We start from the raw sequence: 22,547 nt of genomic DNA on the forward strand, positions 1-22,547 counted from the left end.
GCGAAACTGTAATTTCAGCCAATGGGATAGTTTTCTTTTTGCGCCCATTAGAGACTATAAATAGGGTAGCCTTGGCTCAGTCCATACTGAGCGTCGTCAGGTTTGTGGTATTTTCTCAGTGATGTCCGGACGCGGGAAGCAGGGCGGCAAGGCTCGCGCCAAGGCCAAGACGCGCTCGTCGCGGGCCGGGCTGCAGTTCCCGGTGGGCCGCGTGCACCGGCTGCTCCGCAAGGGCAACTACGCCGAGCGGGTGGGGGCCGGCGCGCCGGTGTACCTGGCGGCCGTGCTGGAGTACCTGACGGCCGAGATCCTGGAGCTGGCGGGCAACGCGGCCCGCGACAACAAGAAGACGCGCATCATCCCGCGCCACCTGCAGCTGGCCATCCGCAACGACGAGGAGCTCAACAAGCTGCTGGGCCGCGTCACCATCGCGCAGGGCGGCGTCCTGCCCAACATCCAGGCCGTGCTGCTACCCAAGAAGACCGAGAGCCACCACAAGGCCAAGGGCAAGTAGAAATATCGCCTAGTCTGGAGCTCAAGTCTCCTGTCCAAACCAAAAGGCTCTTTTTAGAGCCATCCACTTAATCAAGGAAAAGAGCTGTGCCTCACGTTCTGTCATTGGGATAGCAGGTGTTGAATAGTGGCAAATCCTGTTAAAAAGAAAATTTATAGGCCTGTCAATCGACCCAAGAGTCCTTGAATTAAAAGTCACCTTGCCAAAAAAGACAAACCTTTGCCCTAAGGAACCCAGGAGAGGAAAACTTGGGTGTCCTTGATTCTTCCCGCAGGATCGAATGTCCATGTGGAACCCAAACCTGGCAGCCTGTGACTTTGGCCTAGCCTTCCCTCTTCTAATTCAATGGAATCCTCCTGAAAAAGACTCCCCCCTCCTATATGTCCTGCGTTAGTCCTGCAGGCCGGTGGACTCCTTGTTTGAAATAAGTTCAGGCAGACGATGCATTTCATAATTGTACACAGGTGAAGTAAAGACGGCAGGGAAAACATCGGGGAGACCATGTGCCTTTGCAACAGGCGTGAGAGGTGGACATTGTAAGTCACATTGTCACCTTAACTACACTGGCACCCGATGAGTCCCAGTGCCTCTTCAGGCTGTTCTCCGCCACCAGCACACCCTTATCGCCAAGTCAGAAGCTGGAGGGCGTCTTCCATTCCTCTCCACGGAAGTACACCTCCGCCAATGTTTAGTTTTTCCTCACGAAGATCTTCTAATAAAATTAAGTTTCTATGCCGCTTCTACTCTATGTGAATTAATTTCCTGGGTCTCTTGAAAGGTTTGTATGTCCTGTCGTGAAATCTGAACCGCAGTCACAGGCAAAAACCCCCTAGAATCCGTGAACACAGCAATCCCAGATAGGAGGGAAACGTCACCTTTAAAAACGTTTCTTTCAAAGTTACGATTATTCGATGTCAAAGGACCCACATCTTGATTTCAGTGAATCTGATTATTCAGTTGTTTCCTCTTAAAAAGTCACCTGCATTAATCAAATTTGTAAATTTTGAACAGCTATTTCTCTTAGCATTGGAAACGTCAAATAGAATCAGTTAACACAGCTCCAAGGAAGGCCTGGGAGTTCTTTCCATGTTTAATCATAAAATACGCTGTTTTGATGATTGATGTGGATTTTGTGACAAGGTTCAGAACAAATCTCCCAGCATGAGACACCTTGACGAGTGGTGTTTTATGAGCTGAAGACAATTAGGCCCAAAATACTCAGGTAGACTTTTGACCACCCCCTCTACTGCCTACAAGGATGTGACTGGGCCTGGGCCAGGAAGAGAGCTATCACCAGAGGTAAGTACGAAGTGTGAGCTAGGTGCAATGAGCTGTGGGGAGCTCACAGGACCTGATCAAATTTCTCCCTGTCTCCTTGTCTCCACAAGGCCTGGCAAACTTTTGTTTACTGAACATCCTCTCCCCATGTTCCTGTGAACAGTCTTCCCTTTGAAGCCCAGACCTCTGCCCCCTTCTTAGCTCAACAGCATTCAAGCCTCAACTGCCTGACTGTGGGAGAGCCTCACCAGTCTTGGTGGGACTCCTGCATGTACAAAATTAAATGTTTTCCTCTTGTTCATCTGTCCTCTGTCAACTTCATTGTTAGACCAGCCAGAGAACCTAGAAGTAAAGAAAGGACAAGTTTTGTCCGCCCTTAACAGATCAAATCGCTAGTAATTGCTTTCTTGCATTGTTTGTATTTCTCACAAGAACGACTACATTGTTAAATTGTTATTAAAATTATGTAATTCGCATGGTTTTGATTTATCAAACCAATGAACCCATAATCAAATAATTGGCAAATAAATACACATTTTTGTTTTAAGTAAAATATATTCAAGCGTGATACACTATCGCTTATAATTCCATGTTAACTGAGTTTTTTGTTAGTTGCCTATAGCTCCAAGGTCATTGGATAAAGTGCGTACTATTGATGAGGGAGCATGAGGCCGACAGAGGGGCAAAGCACAAGCTGGCACACACCCCCGCCCCAGGTGGGCCATGTGTGATATTCCTCGGACACCCCTGACCGCCCAAGAACGAAGGAAAGGGGTTTAAGTGCTGGCCATGGTGCTGTGGGAAACTAAGGCAAATGGAAAATTAAATTCCCTTACTGCCTACAGCCATTGGCAAGTCCTTGAAACCGGCAGAGTGACCTCCCTCTAGGAGTTCAGCTGCCTCCATGATGGCACTTTGCTGGGGGCAAAAGGGAACCTTGGCTTTACATTATCCCAACTTTAAGGATCTTGTCAGTCTACTTCCTTTATCTCAACTGCCCCAAGATATATGCTGGTAATCCTACTCCAAGCTTATGGCCCCCCTTAAGAGACCCCCATACATCTAAAGGGTCTCATGACTGAGGTTTTACTAAATGATAATAAATGCTGTTCCCTTAGCAACAGCTACCCCCTCAAGGTCCTGGAAACTTTGCTTCCAAAATACCTTAGAGACTTACTCTACCTGTCAGGACAGCTCTTCCTGCCCAGGGTCCTGTCCCTGTGCTTTAATAAAATCACCTTTTTGCACCCAAGACGTCTTCAACATTCTTTCTTGGCCATCGTCTCTGGATGTCACAACCCCCCCCCCAAAACTTCATCACTATTATTATTTATATAATCAAAAAAATAAATAAATAAAAACTTCTTTTTAAAAAATAGAACAAAACCTTCAAAAACTCTTGATGAAATAATTCAGATATTTGTAATTGCAATCAGATCCAGAAGGACTGATGACAACTTCATAGTTTATACTGTAAAATCATTTTCATAGGAGGTAAAGTTCAATTTTAGTGGCAGAACATTTACGGAACCTTTTATTAAACAATTGAAGTATAATTGACACAGAGGAAAGCAGTGTTTAAGCTTTCTTTCTGGCGTTGGTCTCTCCATTAATTTCCATCTCTGCAGATTCTGAAAGCACCTCTTCCCATGTTAGATTTCCCGTGTATCTCACCCATCAGTTTACAAAGTCCCTTAGAGTGGAGACTGGGTTTTATTCATATTTGTGTCTTCCTAAACACAAATGACACAATGACAACCCCACAAAATATAGTCAATAAGTTGTGTCAATTTTATAATAATAAAAATCCTTATAACATAGGTACGTGGTATAAAATAAAAGCAAAAAACAAAAAAAAAAAAGAGAGAGATGGAAAGGTAAATAAAAAAGAGATCCCATGGAGGAACTGGAGTCAATCTAAGTGGAGGCAGCATAAAGATGAGACGGGTCCAAGGAGCAAAGACCAGTCGGAAAGATGTAAATTGCCTTTTTCAGTTCATGGTATTTATCTGGAAAGAGACTGTGCTTGATGACCTTAATTTGATCGGCCTCCTGCCTCCTCCCCCAATCTACCAACAATCTCACATTTAAATAAATGCTACTGCTGTCGATGAATATGAGTTACCTGGTGGAATAATGACACAGCTCAAGTGATCAGGGGCCCCAGCGGCTTGGAGGAAGGCAGGGATGCAGGCCGGGCGCGAACACCAAGGGCAGAGAATTAGGGATCTGCCAACCAGTACAAACTTCTGAGGCTTCAGTGACTTTCCCCTAGGGTTGCTTTTGTGTGGTTTTTATAAATCTCTCGGCTTCCAGATTTTTCTGTATGCTTACTATTGAAGTTGTCTACATGAAAATATTGGTTTTCCTGGTGCAGTGGTAGTATCTCAAGAGACAGAGCTTTGGTGAAGAGGGAGTAGCAATGGACCCTCTGCTGCGATCACCCTTCACTTACATTTTTAGCTGTTAAAACACTGATTAGAAGTTAGTTCAAAACAGGGGCGCCTGGGTGACTCGGTTAAGCATCCGACTTCGGCTCAGGTCATGAGCTCACAGCTCGTGGGTTCGAGCCCCGCGTCGGGCTCTGTGCTGACAGCTCAGAGCCTGGAGCCTGCTTCGGATTCTGTGTCTCCCTCTCTCTCTGCCCCTCCCCCACTCATGCTCTGTCTCTGTCTCTGTCTCTCTCTCTCTTAAAAATAAACATTAAAGGGGCGCCTGGGTGGCTGAGTCGGTTAAGCGGCCGACTTCGGCTCAGGTCATGATCTCGCGGTCCGTGAGTTCGAGCCCCGCGTCGGGCTCTGTGCTGACAGCTCAGAGCCTGGAGCCTGTTTCGGATTCTGTGTCTCCCTCTCTCTGACCCTCCCCCGTTCATGCTCTGTCTCTCTCTGTCTCAAAAATAAATAAACGTTAAAAAAAAAATAAATTAAAAAAAATAAATAAACATTAAAAATTTTTTAAAAAAGAAGTTATTTCAAAACAGAATACTTGAGGAAGATGTGCATACATATATAGAAATGAAAACAGAGGAAAAAAGTAACATGTTCATTTTGTTTAGGGTAATAACTATTAAAAATATATTTTGACCAAAATAAATGTCCATAAAAAAATCTATTGAGGGACAGCAGATTTCTCCAGCCCAAAATATATCTCTTTGGCCTAAGGATTATTTTGAGCTAACAGCAATCAAAACCTAGCAGATTCAGGAAAACCTCTTATGTTCCCCCTTACCTGCCTACATTTACATTGGAAAGGGGGCCTGTACCAGGACAACGTACTACCAGAGATACCTTTTATTATTTTATTTTATTTTTTGAGAGATATTTTTATCCTGGGAAATGTATCTGCATGACAGGGCAACCTTTATTTTCCAAACACCTTCTCTCTCCTTCCTGTGAATGGTCTTCCTTCCTTTTAAACCTCCAGACAGACCCTTTCCCTTTTCCTTAGTTCAATATGTTATATAAGCCTCATTACCTGGGTGCTCTATTTGTGTGTGTGTGTGTGTGTGTGTGTGTGTTTATTTATTTTTGAGAGAGAAAGAGAGTGTGAGCAGTAGAGGGGCAGAGAGAGAGGGAGACACAGAATGGAAGCAGGGTCCATGCTCTGAGCTGTCAGCACAGAGCCCGACGCGGGGCTCGAACCCACAAACCGTGAGATCACGACCAGAGCCGAAGTCGGACACTTAACAGACTGAGCTACCCAGGCACCTGTGGGGGCTGTATTTTTATGAGGCTCCCATACATATGGTTTGTTTTATCCCTGTTAATCTGTCTCATATCAATTTAATTATTAGATTAGCAAGGGAAGAAAGGAAATATTTCTCCCTTCCCCCACATAATATAATACATATTAAAATAAACACAGACTCTGTTAATAACATAATATGTAGTAAAAATAAATGTTAGTTATTTAACATTGTGTATATCATGTACAATGTTTTAAATTCATGTGTATTAAGGTAAAAATATTTTAAAGTATAAAGTAAATATAAAATATTTTAAATTTAGTACTAAAAATAAAAATTACTTGTTATATTAAATAGAAGCATGCCATGTATATGCAGTATTTTACATAAATTATCTTCATTAATTCTTACACTGTTTTTGAGGTGATTACTGTTACTATCCCAATCCCATTCTGTACATGAACAAAGATTTAGAAAGCATAAGCAAGTGACCAAAACCCAATCAGTAGAGAAGATACAATTTCAAACCGCAGTTTTTTTTGGTTTTTTTTTTTTTTCAGCTATTAACCGGTTCCTAAAACACACACTTGAACAATGGGTGACGTTAGTTACAGTAGTTTACAAAATTATATTGGTGTCAAAATTTCAGAGAATGATCTTGTATTTGTTTTTAAGAAATAAAATCCAACGTACGCGAAGAATATTCTATTTTAAGTCTCATATGAAAACCAAATTTTCATTTTAGTCGTTGAAAATTAAAAGGCTTAAAAGAAACTGCCAGCGGTAAGTTTATGGATATAAGTACGTCATTTTTGTAGGGCTTTAATTGTACTCCAGTGAATTTACAGCGAATGCAATTGTGATCAAAATCTTAAAGGGATTTTTCCCCCCGAAACTGCTACAATGATCCTAAAGTTGCCCATGAAAGGAACCTTGTGAGACTAGATCAGAAATTTTTGAAAAGAAACCACGAGACCTGTCATGGCAAATTAGGCCCTCTAATGCAACTGCAGTGTAAAACGTTGATGTAATACAAAAGAACACTGTAGGGGAGGAAAAATAACTAACCCTCTACCCTGCTAGGTTCTGTACGTCCCCCCCCGCCGCCCCCCACGCCCCGTGCCATAGCAAAGGCAGAGTAACCAGAGAAAACAAGCAGAAGTGTAATGACATGCACGTCATGTATTCCTGGGAGATAGTCTGACAAACTGAGGAGAACACCTGAAAAGGCCCAAGCCACCCCCTTACATTCCACTAAAGACAAAAGATGTCGTGCGGGAGGGGCGTGCACAGGGAGCCGGTTATGGGCTCCCAGGAAAAGGATGGCAAACAACGCAAGGTTGTTCTGCAGAATCAAGGCCGGGCTTCCTCCATGGACAAGTTTCCGTGCTCATCTAGTCGTCCTTCTCTTTCTGGCACAGAGAGGGAGACACAGATTGAGATCTCCTTCATAAATGTGAAACTCCCCTTAAGAAAGTGTGAGTTCTCCTCTGGTTTTAGAGATTCTCCTGCGTCTGGTATTTCTCTAAACTGCTCAGAAATAGCCCTTATGTCAGACAGGCCTATGTGCGGGCGGCGTATACCATACCGTTCACACGCACGGGGCATGTTTGGGGAAGGTGTGTCTGAGCTCCCCACTCCTATTTTGGGGTGGCGTCCTAGGGTACCCTTCCTAATCATCCCCTTCTGAAGGAGAAAGGACAGCACTTGCTTATAAAAAAAAAGTGGCCCCTGTGAACATTCTCACGGGAAGATATAATTTCAGATACAAATACCAACGGTTTCAGAAAACTCTAGAGCTTAAAAGTGAAACTCCTCACTCCGTTCCCTCCCCTACACCGCCATTGGCTCTCAGCCCAGAGAGGGGCGGAGCCCGGCGTGCGGTCGCGGCGCCTCGGTTCCCGCGCGCGCGTTCAGTTCTCAATCAGGTCCGACGACTGCTTATAATAACGCCGGTCGGGCCAGTGGAGACATCGCTGAGACTTACACGGCGTATTTAGGCAGCTATGTCTGGTCGCGGCAAAGGCGGGAAGGGTCTGGGCAAGGGGGGCGCCAAGCGCCACCGCAAGGTGCTGCGCGACAACATCCAGGGCATCACCAAGCCCGCCATCCGGCGGCTGGCCCGGCGCGGCGGCGTCAAGCGCATCTCCGGCCTCATCTACGAGGAGACCCGCGGGGTGCTCAAGGTGTTCCTGGAGAACGTGATCCGGGACGCCGTCACCTACACGGAGCACGCCAAGCGCAAGACGGTCACGGCCATGGACGTGGTGTACGCGCTCAAGCGCCAGGGCCGCACCCTCTACGGCTTCGGGGGCTGAGCGCCCGGGACCCACCACGACCTCCCCAAGCACCGAAAAGGCCCTTTTCAGGGCCCCTATCCTCTCCGCGAAGGGGCCGTGACGCGGGTTTCGCTTTGTGTTTTCTGGCTTTGTGTTAACTCCCATTCTGGCTTTTGCACTCCTATTCCTTACGTGTCCAGACTAGGAAAGTCTTACTGCCAACTGCCCACATTTTCGTGCATTTTCCTCGGGCATCAGTGTATTTAGCAAACATGCTTGGTGTTCTCTGTTTAACGTTTAAGTCTGGCGTTTGGGGGTTTAATGCTGCACCAGGAGCTTCGGTATGGCCGCAGTTGGAAGGAAGTGGGGCGATTTTTTCTGTCCAGACGGTGTACACGTGTCAGGGTTGAGACAGACGAGACGGACTCCGCGTCTCCGCGCTGAATTCGTGACTTGGTGCGTTTAGTATTCTCGACGCCTTCAAGTTTAGTTCCTGTTTAGTGGCCTTTATTCTGCTGACCTATGTCCTCTGCTCAAGAAACCAGTGCGTGCTAAGGGGACTGGAGAGCAGTAGTAGTGACGAGCCGTCCTTCCTTGCCCCCTTTCTGATGCATGCAGCACGTGGTTGGCCCCCTGGCTCGGATCCTGGTTTCCACCCAGTGTGGACACCGGTAGGTGGTAGAAGACTTGCAGGCTGATCCCCCACAGAGGGCTGCTGAGGGTGGGACGCAATTGGAAGGCATCCCAACTAAGTAACAAGGGAAACAAGGTTGCATTACAGAAATGTTAGGGTGACAAAACAAGGCAGACCCTAAACCCAGAGGAGCTACTGCAGGGATCTTGGGAGTGGAAGAGTGGAAAAGGAATCAAGGGGTTAGGACATGAACCCAGACCTAAATTCAAACTAGGTCTTAATATTCCTCCAGACCAGATCTTAGCAAGTAGAGAAAGAAACCCAAAGTCAAAGGTGAAAATCTGGATGTTGGTAGAAAGCTTGGCCAGTGCATATACACAGGCCGAAGTAGTAATTCCCAGAGGTATATAAAAAAAGTAAACAGTGATCGAGATATTAGATATAGATAAATAGATAGATAGATAGATAGATGATAGATAGATAGATAGATAGATATTTTCCCCCTAAAGCTGAAATTAAAAACTTTAAACATTTGCCCGTGCTTCACCAAGAGTTAACCCTTGTGAGGTCAAATACTAAATATGCACCTGGCCTTCTCCCAACTCAGGACCCTGGATGCATCTCGGAAATACAGTGCGGTCTTTCTTAATGATTGTGATCTCTCATTTTCTTGGGAATACTTGCGCTAACTTCAGCTAACATATGACTCTAAATTGCAAAACCCACAGTGTTTTGAATGGGATTTCCTTTTGTCTTTGCTATTCCTGTAGGAGATTGTCGGGAGAATTTGGTTTTGATTATATTTCCCCAACACCTTCTGAAGGTCTATTATCTGTTTGCGGCTTTCCACTGATTTCTTGAATAATTCTGGTAACAGTCTCTCAGTTCTTAAAAATAAACAAGTAAAAAAAAATCCTTAAGTATTCTGTACATTATTTGTTATTTTTATAGTTAATATTCTAATACTTGTCTTCAGAAATCCATGACTTATGTTCATAGCCTGATTTAAAGAAACATTCAAAATTTCTTGATATTACCTTTCATAAATCCAGGCCCCAAATTTTGAATAATGAAACCCTGAAGGTATTACTTGTATCTAAACTCCTCTTGTAGTTTCCCACGTGTCCAGGAGGCCACACATATTTCTCATTTTATGAGAAAAGATGTACTTTGTAATTAGCAATATACAATTGTGAGAACTCTTTTCTTATATATCATGTAATAGGAAAAAAGAGGGCAAATCAAAAAAAAAACTATACATTCCTAAGTTAACCAGATGAAATATTTTTAATATAAATGTTTAACAATTTTACTTAAGTTGGATAGAACATATTTATATTTATATACAATATACAATATATACAATATACAATAACCACACAAAACTACCAACAGACTTTGTTCCTAGATATCAACGCCATGGCAAAAAAAAATAACAAATACTTTCCGGGAAATATCAGAAGGCTCCTGGAGGTTTACCAATCTCCGTATTCACAGTATCATACCTAAATAGATCCTATCCTATTCCATAATGATAACACTGATTAATATAATAAATTAACCAGACATTCTCTAGTCATCAACGGATGGTACTATTTTTCCTTATGCGGTTCTCTACAGGCCCATGCTACAAGATACAGATCTGAAATTGAGTTTTACAGAAGAAGCATCAAAAGAACTTTAATAAATAATTGTACCAGATACCTGTCAGACTCTACCCTGGGACCGATTTAAGATTTTCCAAGCCGTATTAGAAGCAGGGTACTTAACCCAAGATCAGCAAAGCAAGAGTTAATTAGTTAGGACTGAATGAACTGATTTGGTTGTGGCTAAAATTCCCTTACTAAAGTCCTCTTATACTTGTAATTGTTGTCTTTTTCAAATGGATTCCTCAAATTTTAAAAAAATATTCTATTAAAAGAACTCCTGGTAAATTGCCAGGAATCTTAAAACGATCGACTCTGTTGAAAATAGGTTATATATTGATTGGCTCTATCTACAAAACTTCACAGAATAATGGTTGGATTTTATGCAAAATGCTAGGAATCCAAGGAATCCAAGGAATGCGGTTATTATAATGTGGTTGGTATAGGCTTAGAACTAATTGATCCTTCTTAAAACAAGTAGGCCTTTCCTTTATCCCCTTTTCAAACCATCATTAAAACAGACCAAGTAAGACAAAAGATAAAATTTAAAATACTTCATCATAAGATGAAGTATCACAGTTGATAAAAAGCCTTGATGTTGGTTCCCTAAACATTTCAAAGTGTATATTTCTCTACAATTTGCAGATATTCAATACTGCTAGAGAAACAAATGTGATGGATGAAACTTCTGTCTTAAGTATAGATAAATACCTAGAAAGTGGAGTGTGTATGTATTAAGGATATAAAGAAGGGGTAAAGGACCAAGAGACATGTAATATTCATGAGGCACTTTTATACTTGAAACACCAGACACTAAATATGCATGAGATACGTAAGGCACTAAATATTCGTGATACACTAAATATATTTGGAACACGTAGTACCTTGATTCAGTCACCCTCTGGTGATGTCCCTCCTGGCCCCACATGTCCTTTGCCTAAGATACACAAATCAAGCACATGCCCATTAGGCAGGTGAACTAGTAAGCATCAGCTGTGACCAGGAATAACCATCTGTCTTCCAAAGACTAGCTCCCAGTCATTGGCCCCGGGGGGCCTTTCATTTGAGGAACTACTTGTCCCAACTTGGGCTGTAGTCTTCAAGAAGAAAGGCTGTATGTGGCAGAGAGAAAGGTAACTAAATACATGACCAATGATTCAGCTGCTGTGGTCCATCTATCTCCTCATGCCCTTACCCAAGCCTTAACTTACCACACATCTTTCCCCCTGTCTCAGGCTATGTACTCAAATGTATTAAAAACAAACAAAACACACACACACACACACACACACACACACACACACAAGCATCCCCAGCATTTAAATTTGGTCTGAGTCTTTCTGGGCCACAGGACAGCTTGTCTGGTGGTGTATTTTGAGGCCAGCAAGGCATAAACCCAGAATGAGTACAAATGAACAAGTATACATTGTAAGAATAATCAAGAGAATACCTCCATTGGGTGGGGGATGGGTGAGATGGGTGATGGGCATTAAGGAGGACACTTGTTGGGATGAGCACGGGGTGTTACATGTAAGTAATGAAACACGAAATTCTACTCCGTAAATAAATAAATAAATAAATAGAATATCTCCGACATTTGCAAAGTTGTTTGGAAAAAAACATACACCGGAGTATTATGCACGGCTCCCTAAGAGACTATAGTATCTCCTATTAATGTGGCTGGATCTCTACTGGAATGTGGTTGTTCCAGAAAAGTTGCTCACACCCGGAGGTCACAAAATGAGATACAATTAGTGGCGGAACGTAAATGATAAGTGCTTCACACAGCTCTGTGTGGCAGGCAGGATTCAAGCACTTGTCATTAGCAACTCAATCCTCAAAATAATCCTTTGAGTGAGGTTTCCTCCTCTTCCTCCTCCTCCGCTTCCTCCTCCTAACCGTGTAGGTGAAAAAACTGAGGCCCAGGAAAGAGTTAGAACTGAACCTGCTCTCACAGCCAAGTGACGCTTCTATAACGACTCTGTTTAGACGTTTCACCACCTCGCATCACTTCAGTAAGCAAAGTTATACAACAGGACATTTACGTCTTAACTTTCACAATATTTTGTTTGTTTTACATGCTTAAGAGATTCGTCTTTATGTCCAAAGTTCACGTGGGTCCACTCGCTGGTGCCAAAGCTGACATTTTCCCACGAGTTAAAAGTACATTTTCCATGTGTTACATCCACCATTTGTACGTCATAAATTAACGCTGAACGAGCGCCGATTAGGATCCTTGCCCTTAAAACATAACAAAAACACATTTAGCGTTAACTTTTAAAAGCTGTCTACTCTTCGTGGGATGTGATGGCGAACAATAGGACATTAGTGGCCCCTCCAGACTTAGACACCACTGACCTGATTGACAGGTGACATTTAGAGGGGGCGGAGCCCTCAATTACAAACTTAAAAATAGATTGCCACCTTTCTTAGAATAAAAACCTCCCTAACTTTAAGTGTGAAAACTTTTTCAACTCTGCCAAGCGGACTCTGCAGGACTTCTGGCAAGGGGCCGATCACAGGAGGGGGGTCTCCCCAGCAGGCCCACAGTTAAGCCTCAAAAAGGAAGTTGTATCCACCGCAGGCCTCAGAAGCCTCTTCACATGACCTGCTTCCTCGAGCGAATTCGCAGCTAAAACCCCAAGCCAGGCGGAAAAGTTCGCTGTTGTAGGTTTGCAACAGGAGAGGGAGCGACCCGTGCGGGATGCGGACCAGCGAGCGTCAAACCAGCGTCACGGCTCCTCTGTGAGAGTGGGGGGAGCCCTGAAAAGGGCCCTTTGCTTGTAGACAAGGCGGGACGGGGGTGCGCAGAGCCCCGGAAGCCGGGAACCTGGAGCTCAGCCCCCGAAGCCGTAGAGGGTGCGGCCCTGGCGCTTGAGCGCGTACACCACGTCCATGGCCGTGACCGTCTTGCGCTTGGCGTGCTCCGTGTAGGTGACGGCGTCCCGGATCACGTTCTCCAGGAACACCTTGAGCACCCCGCGGGTCTCCTCGTAGATGAGGCCGGAGATGCGCTTGACGCCGCCGCGCCGGGCCAGCCGCCGGATGGCGGGCTTGGTGATGCCCTGGATGTTGTCGCGCAGCACCTTGCGGTGGCGCTTGGCGCCCCCCTTGCCCAGGCCCTTCCCGCCCTTGCCGCGACCAGACATGCCGACAAGGAAGACTCTACAAAGCTCTGTCACGTCCCCAGAGCTGCGGGCTTTTATATATCTGCTGGCGGACCGAACTGAGAACCTAAGGAAGCCGCGAAGTGCCACCCAGTGGGGGAGGGAAGTCTGACCAAAAAAAAAAAAAAAGCCTTCGGTTTCCTTGTGCTTTGTTCTATACCTAGTACCTTTTGTGACCACGTGTTAAAACTTTAAAAATTGCTTTTGAATGTTATGAAAAATGCAAAAAAAAAAAAAAAAAAAAAAAGGGCAAGCAATAAACTAGCAAGCTCTTACCCCAGGATACAGAGAGCACTTACGACTACTGGCTACTTTGATATTTTGGGGAACAGACATATGCACGTATTTTTTTCAAAGAAAATTTACACAGTGCCGTGCATAGGGATTGTGGAACTTCTTTATGCTGATTATATTTTTAGTCAATTTCCTCTCTCTAAAGAGAAAAAGACGTTTTTAATATCCACGTGGTATTCTTCCTTAAGAATTCTCTATAGTACACTTTAACCAATTCTCTAGTAAATCCTTAATAAACCAGATGTTTAAAAGAATTATTTTCCCCACTGATCGATGTGTCACTTTTAACAGTGACTCATACTTGGAACTGTGGGGGCAAGGGCAGGCCACTATGATGGGCCAGTTTGGAGTGAAGGTTATTAAAATCCAAATTCAGGAAAGCTTTTTACCTCCTCCACAACTAAATAAAAAGAAATTGCATAGAGGATCTGCTCCAGGAAGCGAGCTTTCACAGTCAATAACTATATTATGAACTACGTATAGAAGATGGGCAGGGACCCGGCAAGGCCTGTTTGATCAGAGTCCTCTCTATGCCCCCTGAGTGGCCCGGCAGACATTGGTTAACCAAACTCTTCAGAAGTGCATTCCTTCCCTTTGAAGTCCCAGACCCCTGCCCCCTCCTTAGTTCAGCCTGACATATGCCCCATTTTGCTGGACTGTCTTTGAAATGTCATGTCTGTGTGGATTCCCTGTACATACACTATTATATTTTATTTTCTCCTGTTAATCTGTTTCATGTCAATTTGATTCTTAGCCTAGCTAGAAGGACCTAGAAACGGACAGGATATTCTCCCTCCCTGACAGAACTATTACCAAAAAGTTTATTCTGTTCTCTATTTTAATCAGTTTCCTTTGCCAAAGGAAATCTATTTTCACTTGGAACTTTGGAAAAGTTACATGACTGAAGGTGAAAAAAGTGATTATTTTTATATCTGTGTAATATTCCATCATAAGCAGTTTCTATGATACATTTTAAACAAATGTTCTAGTACTTAACATAATGTGTTTTTTTTTTCAATTTTAAAGGAGATTTATACATAAATCTGAGGATAACCTAGAGTTGAAATGCTTTGTCAGAAAGGATGTAGATTTTGTGGTATTTGATTAATATTACTACACTTTCCACAAAATTCTTATCACATTCACCTGTGCCAGCGATAACTGTTGTGCATGTGAGTTTACCATCACTGATAAAACACCAAAGCGACATAGTTTGAGGTGGTATATTCTGCTCCCCTGCAAAATAGTGGATCTTGTTTCAGGTTTAAAGGAAAAATGAACCCCTTTTGGAAGTTTTCACATCACTGCATTGCACTTATTAACTGGGGCAGAAAAACTGACATCTTTAAAAGAAAGAGCTCGTCATTTTGTACATTGTAGGAACTGGAAATTTTCCCTTTATTCCTTTCATGGTTCATTGTATGGTCCACTAATTGAAATGACATAAAACAGATTAACGGGGGAAAAAAATAAATTTGATTTCATAAGTACAGAAGCCCTGTAAAAAATAAGAGACTCCAAGGCAGTCAGGCAGTCGAGGCTGAGTCCCCCTCCCAGGCTGAGGGATGGGATGGGGAACTGGGGCTGCAAAAGGGAGGAGGGCCAATCACAGGAAGATAAGAGCCACTGTTTGGTTAATCAGATGTTTGCCCGGCCTCGCAACATCTTTCCACATTAAACGTTCTGTCTGGTAATAGCTCTCCCTCTGTTATCAACCCCTTATCGAAATCCTTTAAGGCAGTTAAGGGAGGGGCAAAAGTTTTTCTTGGCCTGTGAGGTTGTTGACTGGCTTTAGTTCTTGTGCCAAATAGTCCACTTGTCAAAGGGGCATTTTGAGACTTGTTCTGAACCAGGTCACTGTCACATTGCCGGGCTTAGAACAGGGCCTGGCTCCTAGTATCGGGGCAATAAATATTTGCTGAATGAAATGTAGGGAAATAGAGAATTCTCAATCCTCTTCGGATCTCTGGCTAAGAATTAAACCAACACGAGACAGACCAACGGGGAAAAAAAGGGTCCAAATCTTACTGAATTTTTCCATGCTACACGAGAGCCTTCACGAGAGCAGGACATCTCAAAGTGACTCTCGCAGGGGAACCTCCATACCTTTTAGAAAAAAGATGAATTTGTGAGGAATTGACAAGACACAGGGCTTTGGGCTTGGGGTAGTCAATTGAAGAAATAGTAAGGTTTTTTCAACTGGTCTTTTGGCCCCCAATTCCCCTGTCTCCGGTGACAAGAAGGCCTCCCTTCCCCTGGGTGCAGGGAGGGCACCTTTCCCTGGGGAGGCTCTTCTCCCGCCTCAGGGTCAAAGGGCGGAGCGGGGTGGGGGGAGGGGGGTCCGAGCGACCTTCCAGCTTTTTAGTTTCTCAAACTCTTTCAAGCTCAAGATATTAATATATGCCAAGGGCCAAGGTGCCGTATTTGGGGGCAGCGAGTCTGGAACCCGATCGGAATGAGCGTGGCGAGCCTCTCCTCCTCCCAAGTCCCCTTTCTGAGCCCCCTTTCTTGAGCACTGACGTTGCTCCAGCTGAAAGCTGGACGTCAGCCTGTGCTCCGCCACCTTCTGTCAGTCCGTCCGTGTGCAGCAAGGTCTGACCTTTCTGCTTCCTTTTCCCCGTCCGCCCTCCTCTTCTGACTGCTGCCTCCTTAGTCCCGACCTCACCCCTGGCTGGTATTTCCAACGTTTTGACCCGGATCTCACTCCCCTTCAATCTGTTCTCACCTAGGCCACCGGGAAAATGATTCAGAATCCTACATCTTGCAACATTTTCAATTTCTGCAGTCCGGATTCTCCCAGTACATAAACATTATATTTCTTGACAAGGTGTGCAGGGCTTCACAGTATCTAAGGTTTTCTGCCCCACCTTCGGCTGGCCTTTCCACCTTCATCTCCAGGCATCCCAGCCTCCAGCCACTCTCGAGTAGCTTCCAAAGTCTCTAAGGGTGTGCTAGGTGCTCACACCAACCTGCCTGGAGCAGGCCTCCCTCCCCGCTACAGGGTCTTACCCACCCAGCAGGCTCCACTTAGCTCACTTCCCAGCTTATTTGCACAGTCCGCATTTTCTTCTGTTTCCTCTGGAGATGCTGGGACTTTCTCATTGCAGGAACGTGTCTTAGCACCTACTAGGCACTGGAGACCAATGTGCTGCATACATGGAGGAGTGAAGAACAGTGGACTTGATACAAATAAAAAGACTGAGTTAGTTACTGGGAATCTTAAAGAGAATTGAAGAGGCGGAGAAGGAAAAGAAAGAAACTTCTCCAAGTCTTCATTTAGCCTGATGGGAAAGGACTCAGCTTTATTTTTCAAACTGTATTTGTTACACCTTTACTGAAAGCCCTTTAATAATGCTTATACTTTTACGAGGGGGCGGGGGGAGGCACGGTATGGACGCCTTCGTGGGGTAAACTGACAGAGGTGACCAGGTGAGGAACTAGAGAATAGAATAGTCTGAACTACGCTGTCTGGTGACGTTAAGTCATCAAGTTTTCAATCAGCGCTGCTGTCCTGACATTAACATTACCTTCCAACTATAAAGCAGTAAAAGATGGAGCAGGAGGTAGAATCACGGGAGCCTGGGGGCACGTAGATGGCACCAGCCGTATCAACGAAGACCCACACCCCATGATCCTGTCTTATCCCTCTTACCCCGGAAAAAACTAGCGTAGGTCTACGCACAGATTAAGTCGAAGAAGCCAGAAATCACTATGTTCTACGTAGTTCACCACAGGAACCTCTGAATAGTATTGCAGCCCAATTTAGAAAGCCGCGGTGATATCTTCTTTGGCTTTTTCTTAGTACACAAGATTTCATACTAAAAAGCAACTTCAAATTTGATGCTGAAATGCTCGAGGCAAATCCTGCTAACAAGAATGTCAGTTTCTCATAATTTACTTCTAAGAGAACATGCAACACCCAATTCTACATTAAGCAAGGCTAACAGCGAACAAGCTCTTTCTTAGAAAGCGTGGATGGCTCTAAAAAGAGCCTTTGGGGCATGGCTCTGGAGAATCCGATCTTCCTGGGAAAGGCGAGTTTACTTGGAGCTGGTGTACTTGGTGACGGCCTTGGTGCCCTCGGACACGGCGTGCTTGGCCAGCTCCCCGGGCAGCAGCAGGCGCACGGCCGTCTGGATCTCCCGGGACGTGATGGTCGAGCGCTTGTTGTAATGCGCCAGGCGCGACGCCTCGCCCGCGATGCGCTCGAAGATGTCGTTGACGAACGAGTTCATGATGCCCATGGCCTTGGACGAGATGCCGGTGTCGGGGTGCACCTGCTTCAGCACCTTGTACACGTACACCGAGTAGCTCTCCTTGCGGCTGCGCTTGCGCTTCTTGCCGTCCTTCTTCTGCGCCTTGGTCACCGCCTTCTTCGAACCCTTCTTCGGGGCCGGGGCGGACTTGGCTGGCTCAGGCATGGCCGGGACGACTCCGGACGCGCTCAGGAAAAACGAAACTGTACGGCGGGTAAGGCGCAACTTGTCCGGTTTATATAGAAACCCTTATGCAAATAAGGTGTAAGTTACAGTCCTGGGTCTGATTGGTGGCTAGTCAACATGACGTCACTAGTTAGCTCTGCCCAATCACAACGCGACACTCCCCAAACTGCCTTCTCGTTGGAGAAAATAAAGCCACGAGCTTAGCCAATGCAGAGCCTTCTTTTTCGCGCCCAATCAGGGCTATAAAAAGTGCTGGTTGGGTGCGCGTTTCGCCAAGCGTCTCTAGAGTGTTCAGGTGGTCATGTCCGGACGCGGGAAGCAGGGCGGCAAGGCTCGCGCCAAGGCCAAGACGCGCTCGTCGCGGGCCGGGCTGCAGTTCCCGGTGGGCCGCGTGCACCGGCTGCTCCGCAAGGGCAACTACGCCGAGCGGGTGGGGGCCGGCGCGCCGGTGTACCTGGCGGCCGTGCTGGAGTACCTGACGGCCGAGATCCTGGAGCTGGCGGGCAACGCGGCCCGCGACAACAAGAAGACGCGCATCATCCCGCGCCACCTGCAGCTGGCCATCCGCAACGACGAGGAGCTCAACAAGCTGCTGGGCCGCGTCACCATCGCGCAGGGCGGCGTCCTGCCCAACATCCAGGCCGTGCTGCTGCCCAAGAAGACCGAGAGCCACCACAAAGCCAAGTGAGAAGGAAGCTTGGAAACCATTGAAAAACAAAAGGCTCTTTTCAGAGCCACTTCTATAGTCCTAAAAAGGTGACACGACTTGCTTTCTTCTCACGTTATTCTTTCGTTCGGGACGATTGAAGTGCAATTTCTAGTTGGGCTTTGGCTTCCTGTTCACACTTAAGAATTGGTATTGTAGTGACCAAGGGCAGTCTGCCCCCAGGTCACCACATTGGCATATTACTCTGAACTAAATACACTTGGGAAACCTCCACTGTGTAAAGACAGACAACTGCTGTTTCTCTGAAAGCTGGACCACCAGAGATAGGAACTCTAAAGACTCGGGAGCTGCAGTTTCTACTAGTCTGCTTTTGTTCAACTTGTTTCTTCAGTCCAGGATCTCAAACATGTTTTCTGTATTCTGCCAAATCCTCAGGCTTTTGTCTAAAAAGTAAAAACTTCCGCCTTGGTCATTGATTTGGGGTCCCAAACTTCAGTGGGCCTCTGCATGTAATAAAATGTACTTGTTATTCTAGTTCTTAAACCAGGTTAGGAGTGGGTACAATGAAGGGAGAAGAATTTTTTCCCTTTCATACAGTGTTTAGGATACTTTGCTAACAAGTTAACATTTGTGAACTAAATAGACTAATTTCAAAGTCATTTATTTGAATGTACAAGGACATTAAGTTGATTCAAGGTGACTACCTATGTCAGTATCTGAAAGTTTGTTGTAGGTGACAATTTTACTATCAAGGTAACTTTGGGCAGGATGCAGGAGTGGTTTCCATATATGGTACACAAAACCACTAGGGTGTCAGGAAGATGGTAATTTTGAATTAAAAAATTGCCTTTAAAGAATAATTTGGTTTTAATGATCTGTTTACTAAAAGTATTCAAATACAGTTTATAGTATTATAATTATTCATGTGTATATTCATGTATATGAGTATATACATATATTACCGCATGGCCAAACGTGTAGATGTCCAATATAGCGGTACAATCTTGGTTGTAACAAGGATGGCACTGAATGCTAAGAACTGGAGTCCAAGTTTTCATGATGGAGACCCAGTTTGAAAGAATAGAAACGCTTCTGAAAAGCCAAAGGCCCTTTTGAGAATAGTGAGTTCAAAGATCCTGGTCCGTTGTCCATATTTCTACACAGGCAAAGCAGGATCCTTGTATACTAGTCCTTGGAAAAGACTGGAATATTTATGCCAGTTACTAGTTTTGCAATCTCAAGAAATGGATGCACAAAGACTATTTTTTCTGTGGCCTCATTTATTAAATTGTAATGTACTTATACTTTCCACGAGTTTCCATTTCATATTCAGGAACTATACATTAAGCTATATATATAGCATAAGACCCTGCCTGTCCAAAAGAAACTCATTCCAATGGGATAAAACCCAAAAGTAAATAATCAAAACACAAGATGGCAAGACAAATAAGCACAGGACTTTGGGAGGACTAAGACGGAAGGATAAGGAAGGAGAGGGAGCATCTCATCTGAAAGTTGGAGGAAACTGGGAATTAGAGGAAAGGGTGGGGATCTCAGCAAGAGAATGAGCAGCACCAGATTCACGGCTTGTGATATTTCAGGCAATGACACGAAGTTCGATACTGGCCACAGAGCAGATTGCAAGAGACAGGAAGAAGCCAGAAGGGATCTGTAGGCCACTTGCTTGGTTTTAAAGACTTTTATATACTGATGACTCCCAAACCTTACTTTTTATGTACTAATGACTCCCAAACCTTTATGTCCATCCCAGACTTACCTCCTGAGTTAAGACGTACATATTCATGTACATTCTGAAATTCTTGCAGATCTCTAGCAAAGTGAAAATGCACACCCCAGACTGATCAGACCGTCCCTCCTCCTTCAGTGAGCCTTAGAAGATGGCATCACATTCGACACGTTAGCATGAGCCAAAATGATCTGGGGTCACTGAGCATGCATTTTTGCGTGCCATTCCTATAGCAAAACTCAATTCCTCTTATGGGGTGATGAAAGCACACCTTGAAGGCCCAGAAAGAGCTGAGGTAGGTCACGAGATAATCAGTTTAGGACATGGAGTGGTTTCAGAGACTTGGAGTATCCATTTTAGACCCACAGATCTAAAAATGACCAGGTCCACACAACTAGAACTACTCACTGCCCCTGAATAAGTCTTCATATAATCAGAACGGAAAGACTAACTTGGAGAATTGTACTTTTTGCATACTCTGCCCAACCAGCAAGAGTATTGATCAGGGTGGACAGGGCCCTTCTTAATAGCTGTTTCCCAGCCCAGGGGTAAGGAAAGCTTCACTTACACTCAATACCAATCTGTTTTGGATCAGCACAGCCTCGTGTGTGTGTGTGTGTGTGTGTGTGTGTGTGTGTGTGTGTGTGTCTGTGTGTGGGGGGGAGGGTAAATTGGGAGGGTGGGAGGGCACTGCTTTCCTCCAAATGTAGCTTCCCTTCCAGAGGAAGGCAGATTACGGAGAGCATGTTTATAATACATTGTTTTGCTGGTAGAGGATAGTAGGGCATTTTTAATTGGTAAAATACTGGCATTATCTTAAAACTCTGGATGTGGAAATCACAGGCACTAGTTAACCATGAACCCACTCACCTGAAGGCAATTAACACAATCAAGATGGGGGATTTTAAGTTAGCAGTTGTGACCTTGGAACCCAACTTCAGGAGTACAAAGTAACTTAGAAAATTTCTTCCCACCTGCCTTAAAGTTGAGAAGGGACAGGGAGAACAAGAGAGAACATGTGCAGGTAGCTTCCTTGTGTTTACATCAAGTTGTCTACCGAGAAAAAGGGTTTAATGAACCCCAGACCAGAGTGGTTAAACAGGACTAAAAGTATAAATCGGAGCGCAAGCAGGCCAATAGCTAAGTGCACTTGTGAGGGTCTTTACTAACCTCCTAAAACACTGTAAAGCGCCCGGAAATGGTCGTTATTCACCGGTGAAACCAACCCATCAATAACCGTTACAGGGAAACAGTCCTTTTCAGCGTACATGTGGTGGCTCTGAAAAGAGCCTTTGGGAAGGAGGGACAGACCTTGTGGCTCAGGCCCGCTCCCCGCGGATGCGGCGCGCCAGCTGGATGTCCTTGGGCATGATGGTGACGCGCTTGGCGTGGATGGCGCACAGGTTGGTGTCCTCGAAGAGCCCCACCAGGTAGGCCTCGCACGCCTCCTGCAGCGCCATCACGGCCGAGCTCTGGAAGCGCAGGTCGGTCTTGAAGTCCTGCGCGATCTCGCGCACCAGCCGCTGGAACGGCAGCTTGCGGATGAGCAGCTCGGTGGACTTCTGGTAGCGGCGGATCTCGCGCAGGGCCACCGTGCCGGGCCGGTAGCGGTGCGGCTTCTTGACGCCGCCGGTGGCCGGCGCGCTCTTGCGGGCCGCCTTGGTGGCCAGCTGCTTGCGCGGGGCCTTGCCGCCCGTCGACTTGCGCGCCGTCTGCTTCGTGCGAGCCATAGCTTGGTCGTCGGATGCCAATAAGAAAAGAAAGCCGGTTCCGTTTTATTTATAGTGAGAGTCAGAAGCTGATTGGACAAAAGGGGACCAGCCTACACAACCGGTAACCGGATTGGTTAAAGACTCGAAACTTTTATGGAGCGCCGAGTGTGCTGATGGTCTTGTCCACGACCTCAATATGTATTTTTTGTCCGCTTTATATTAGCGATTTCCCGTAGAAATAAATGCAAGCTACATAAGAAACATATTTTCACATTATATCCACATTAGAACAAAATAAAAAAACATTATTTTAAATATTTTGTTTAACCTAGTATTTCCAAAATCATTTCAACATGTAATCAGCAACTGTTAGATATTTTACATTCCTTTCTCCAAACTCTGCGGAATCCAGTGTGCATTTTACACGTACAGCACTTCTTAATTCAGACTAGCCACACGTCCCGTGATCACTAGACACAACT

The 22,547-nt window shown here is 45.1% G+C and overlaps 5 protein-coding genes across 5 annotated transcripts; 3 read left to right on the top strand and 2 right to left on the bottom strand.

Annotated features, from left to right (window-relative positions):
* Positions 1-86: 86 nt before the first annotated feature.
* On the top strand, positions 87-583 carry LOC115514805 (histone H2A type 1-E). The gene has a single exon (XM_030316992.2). It carries the CDS (start codon positions 122-124, stop codon positions 512-514), a length of 393 nt encoding a protein of 130 aa, XP_030172852.1. The 5' UTR covers positions 87-121; the 3' UTR covers positions 515-583.
* Positions 584-3,439: 2,856 nt separating this feature from the next.
* LOC115514832 (histone H4) lies at positions 3,440-9,303 on the top strand. Its single transcript, XM_030317022.1, has 2 exons — positions 3,440-3,443; positions 7,482-9,303. Exon 2 carries the CDS (start codon positions 7,484-7,486, stop codon positions 7,793-7,795), a length of 312 nt encoding a protein of 103 aa, XP_030172882.1. The 5' UTR covers positions 3,440-3,443; positions 7,482-7,483; the 3' UTR covers positions 7,796-9,303.
* Positions 9,304-12,742: 3,439 nt separating this feature from the next.
* Positions 12,743-22,101, bottom strand: LOC115514840 (histone H3.1-like). The gene is made up of 2 exons (XM_030317031.1): positions 21,755-22,101; positions 12,743-13,201 (listed from the first exon to the last, which is right to left on the bottom strand). The coding sequence occupies exons 1-2, from the start codon at positions 22,081-22,083 to the stop codon at positions 12,874-12,876; spliced, it is 657 nt and encodes a 218-aa protein (XP_030172891.1). The 5' UTR covers positions 22,084-22,101; the 3' UTR covers positions 12,743-12,873.
* Positions 17,514-17,933, bottom strand: LOC115514824 (histone H2B type 1-C/E/F/G/I). The gene has a single exon (XM_030317015.1). The coding sequence runs from the start codon at positions 17,916-17,918 to the stop codon at positions 17,538-17,540; it is 381 nt and encodes a 126-aa protein (XP_030172875.1). The 5' UTR covers positions 17,919-17,933; the 3' UTR covers positions 17,514-17,537.
* LOC115514809 (histone H2A type 1-E-like) lies at positions 18,206-19,138 on the top strand. The gene has a single exon (XM_030316996.1). It carries the CDS (start codon positions 18,241-18,243, stop codon positions 18,625-18,627), a length of 387 nt encoding a protein of 128 aa, XP_030172856.1. The 5' UTR covers positions 18,206-18,240; the 3' UTR covers positions 18,628-19,138.
* Positions 22,102-22,547: the final 446 nt, after the last annotated feature.

This window comes from Lynx canadensis, chromosome B2, assembly GCF_007474595.2.
Source record: "Lynx canadensis isolate LIC74 chromosome B2, mLynCan4.pri.v2, whole genome shotgun sequence".
Classification (NCBI taxonomy): domain Eukaryota; kingdom Metazoa; phylum Chordata; class Mammalia; order Carnivora; family Felidae; genus Lynx; species Lynx canadensis.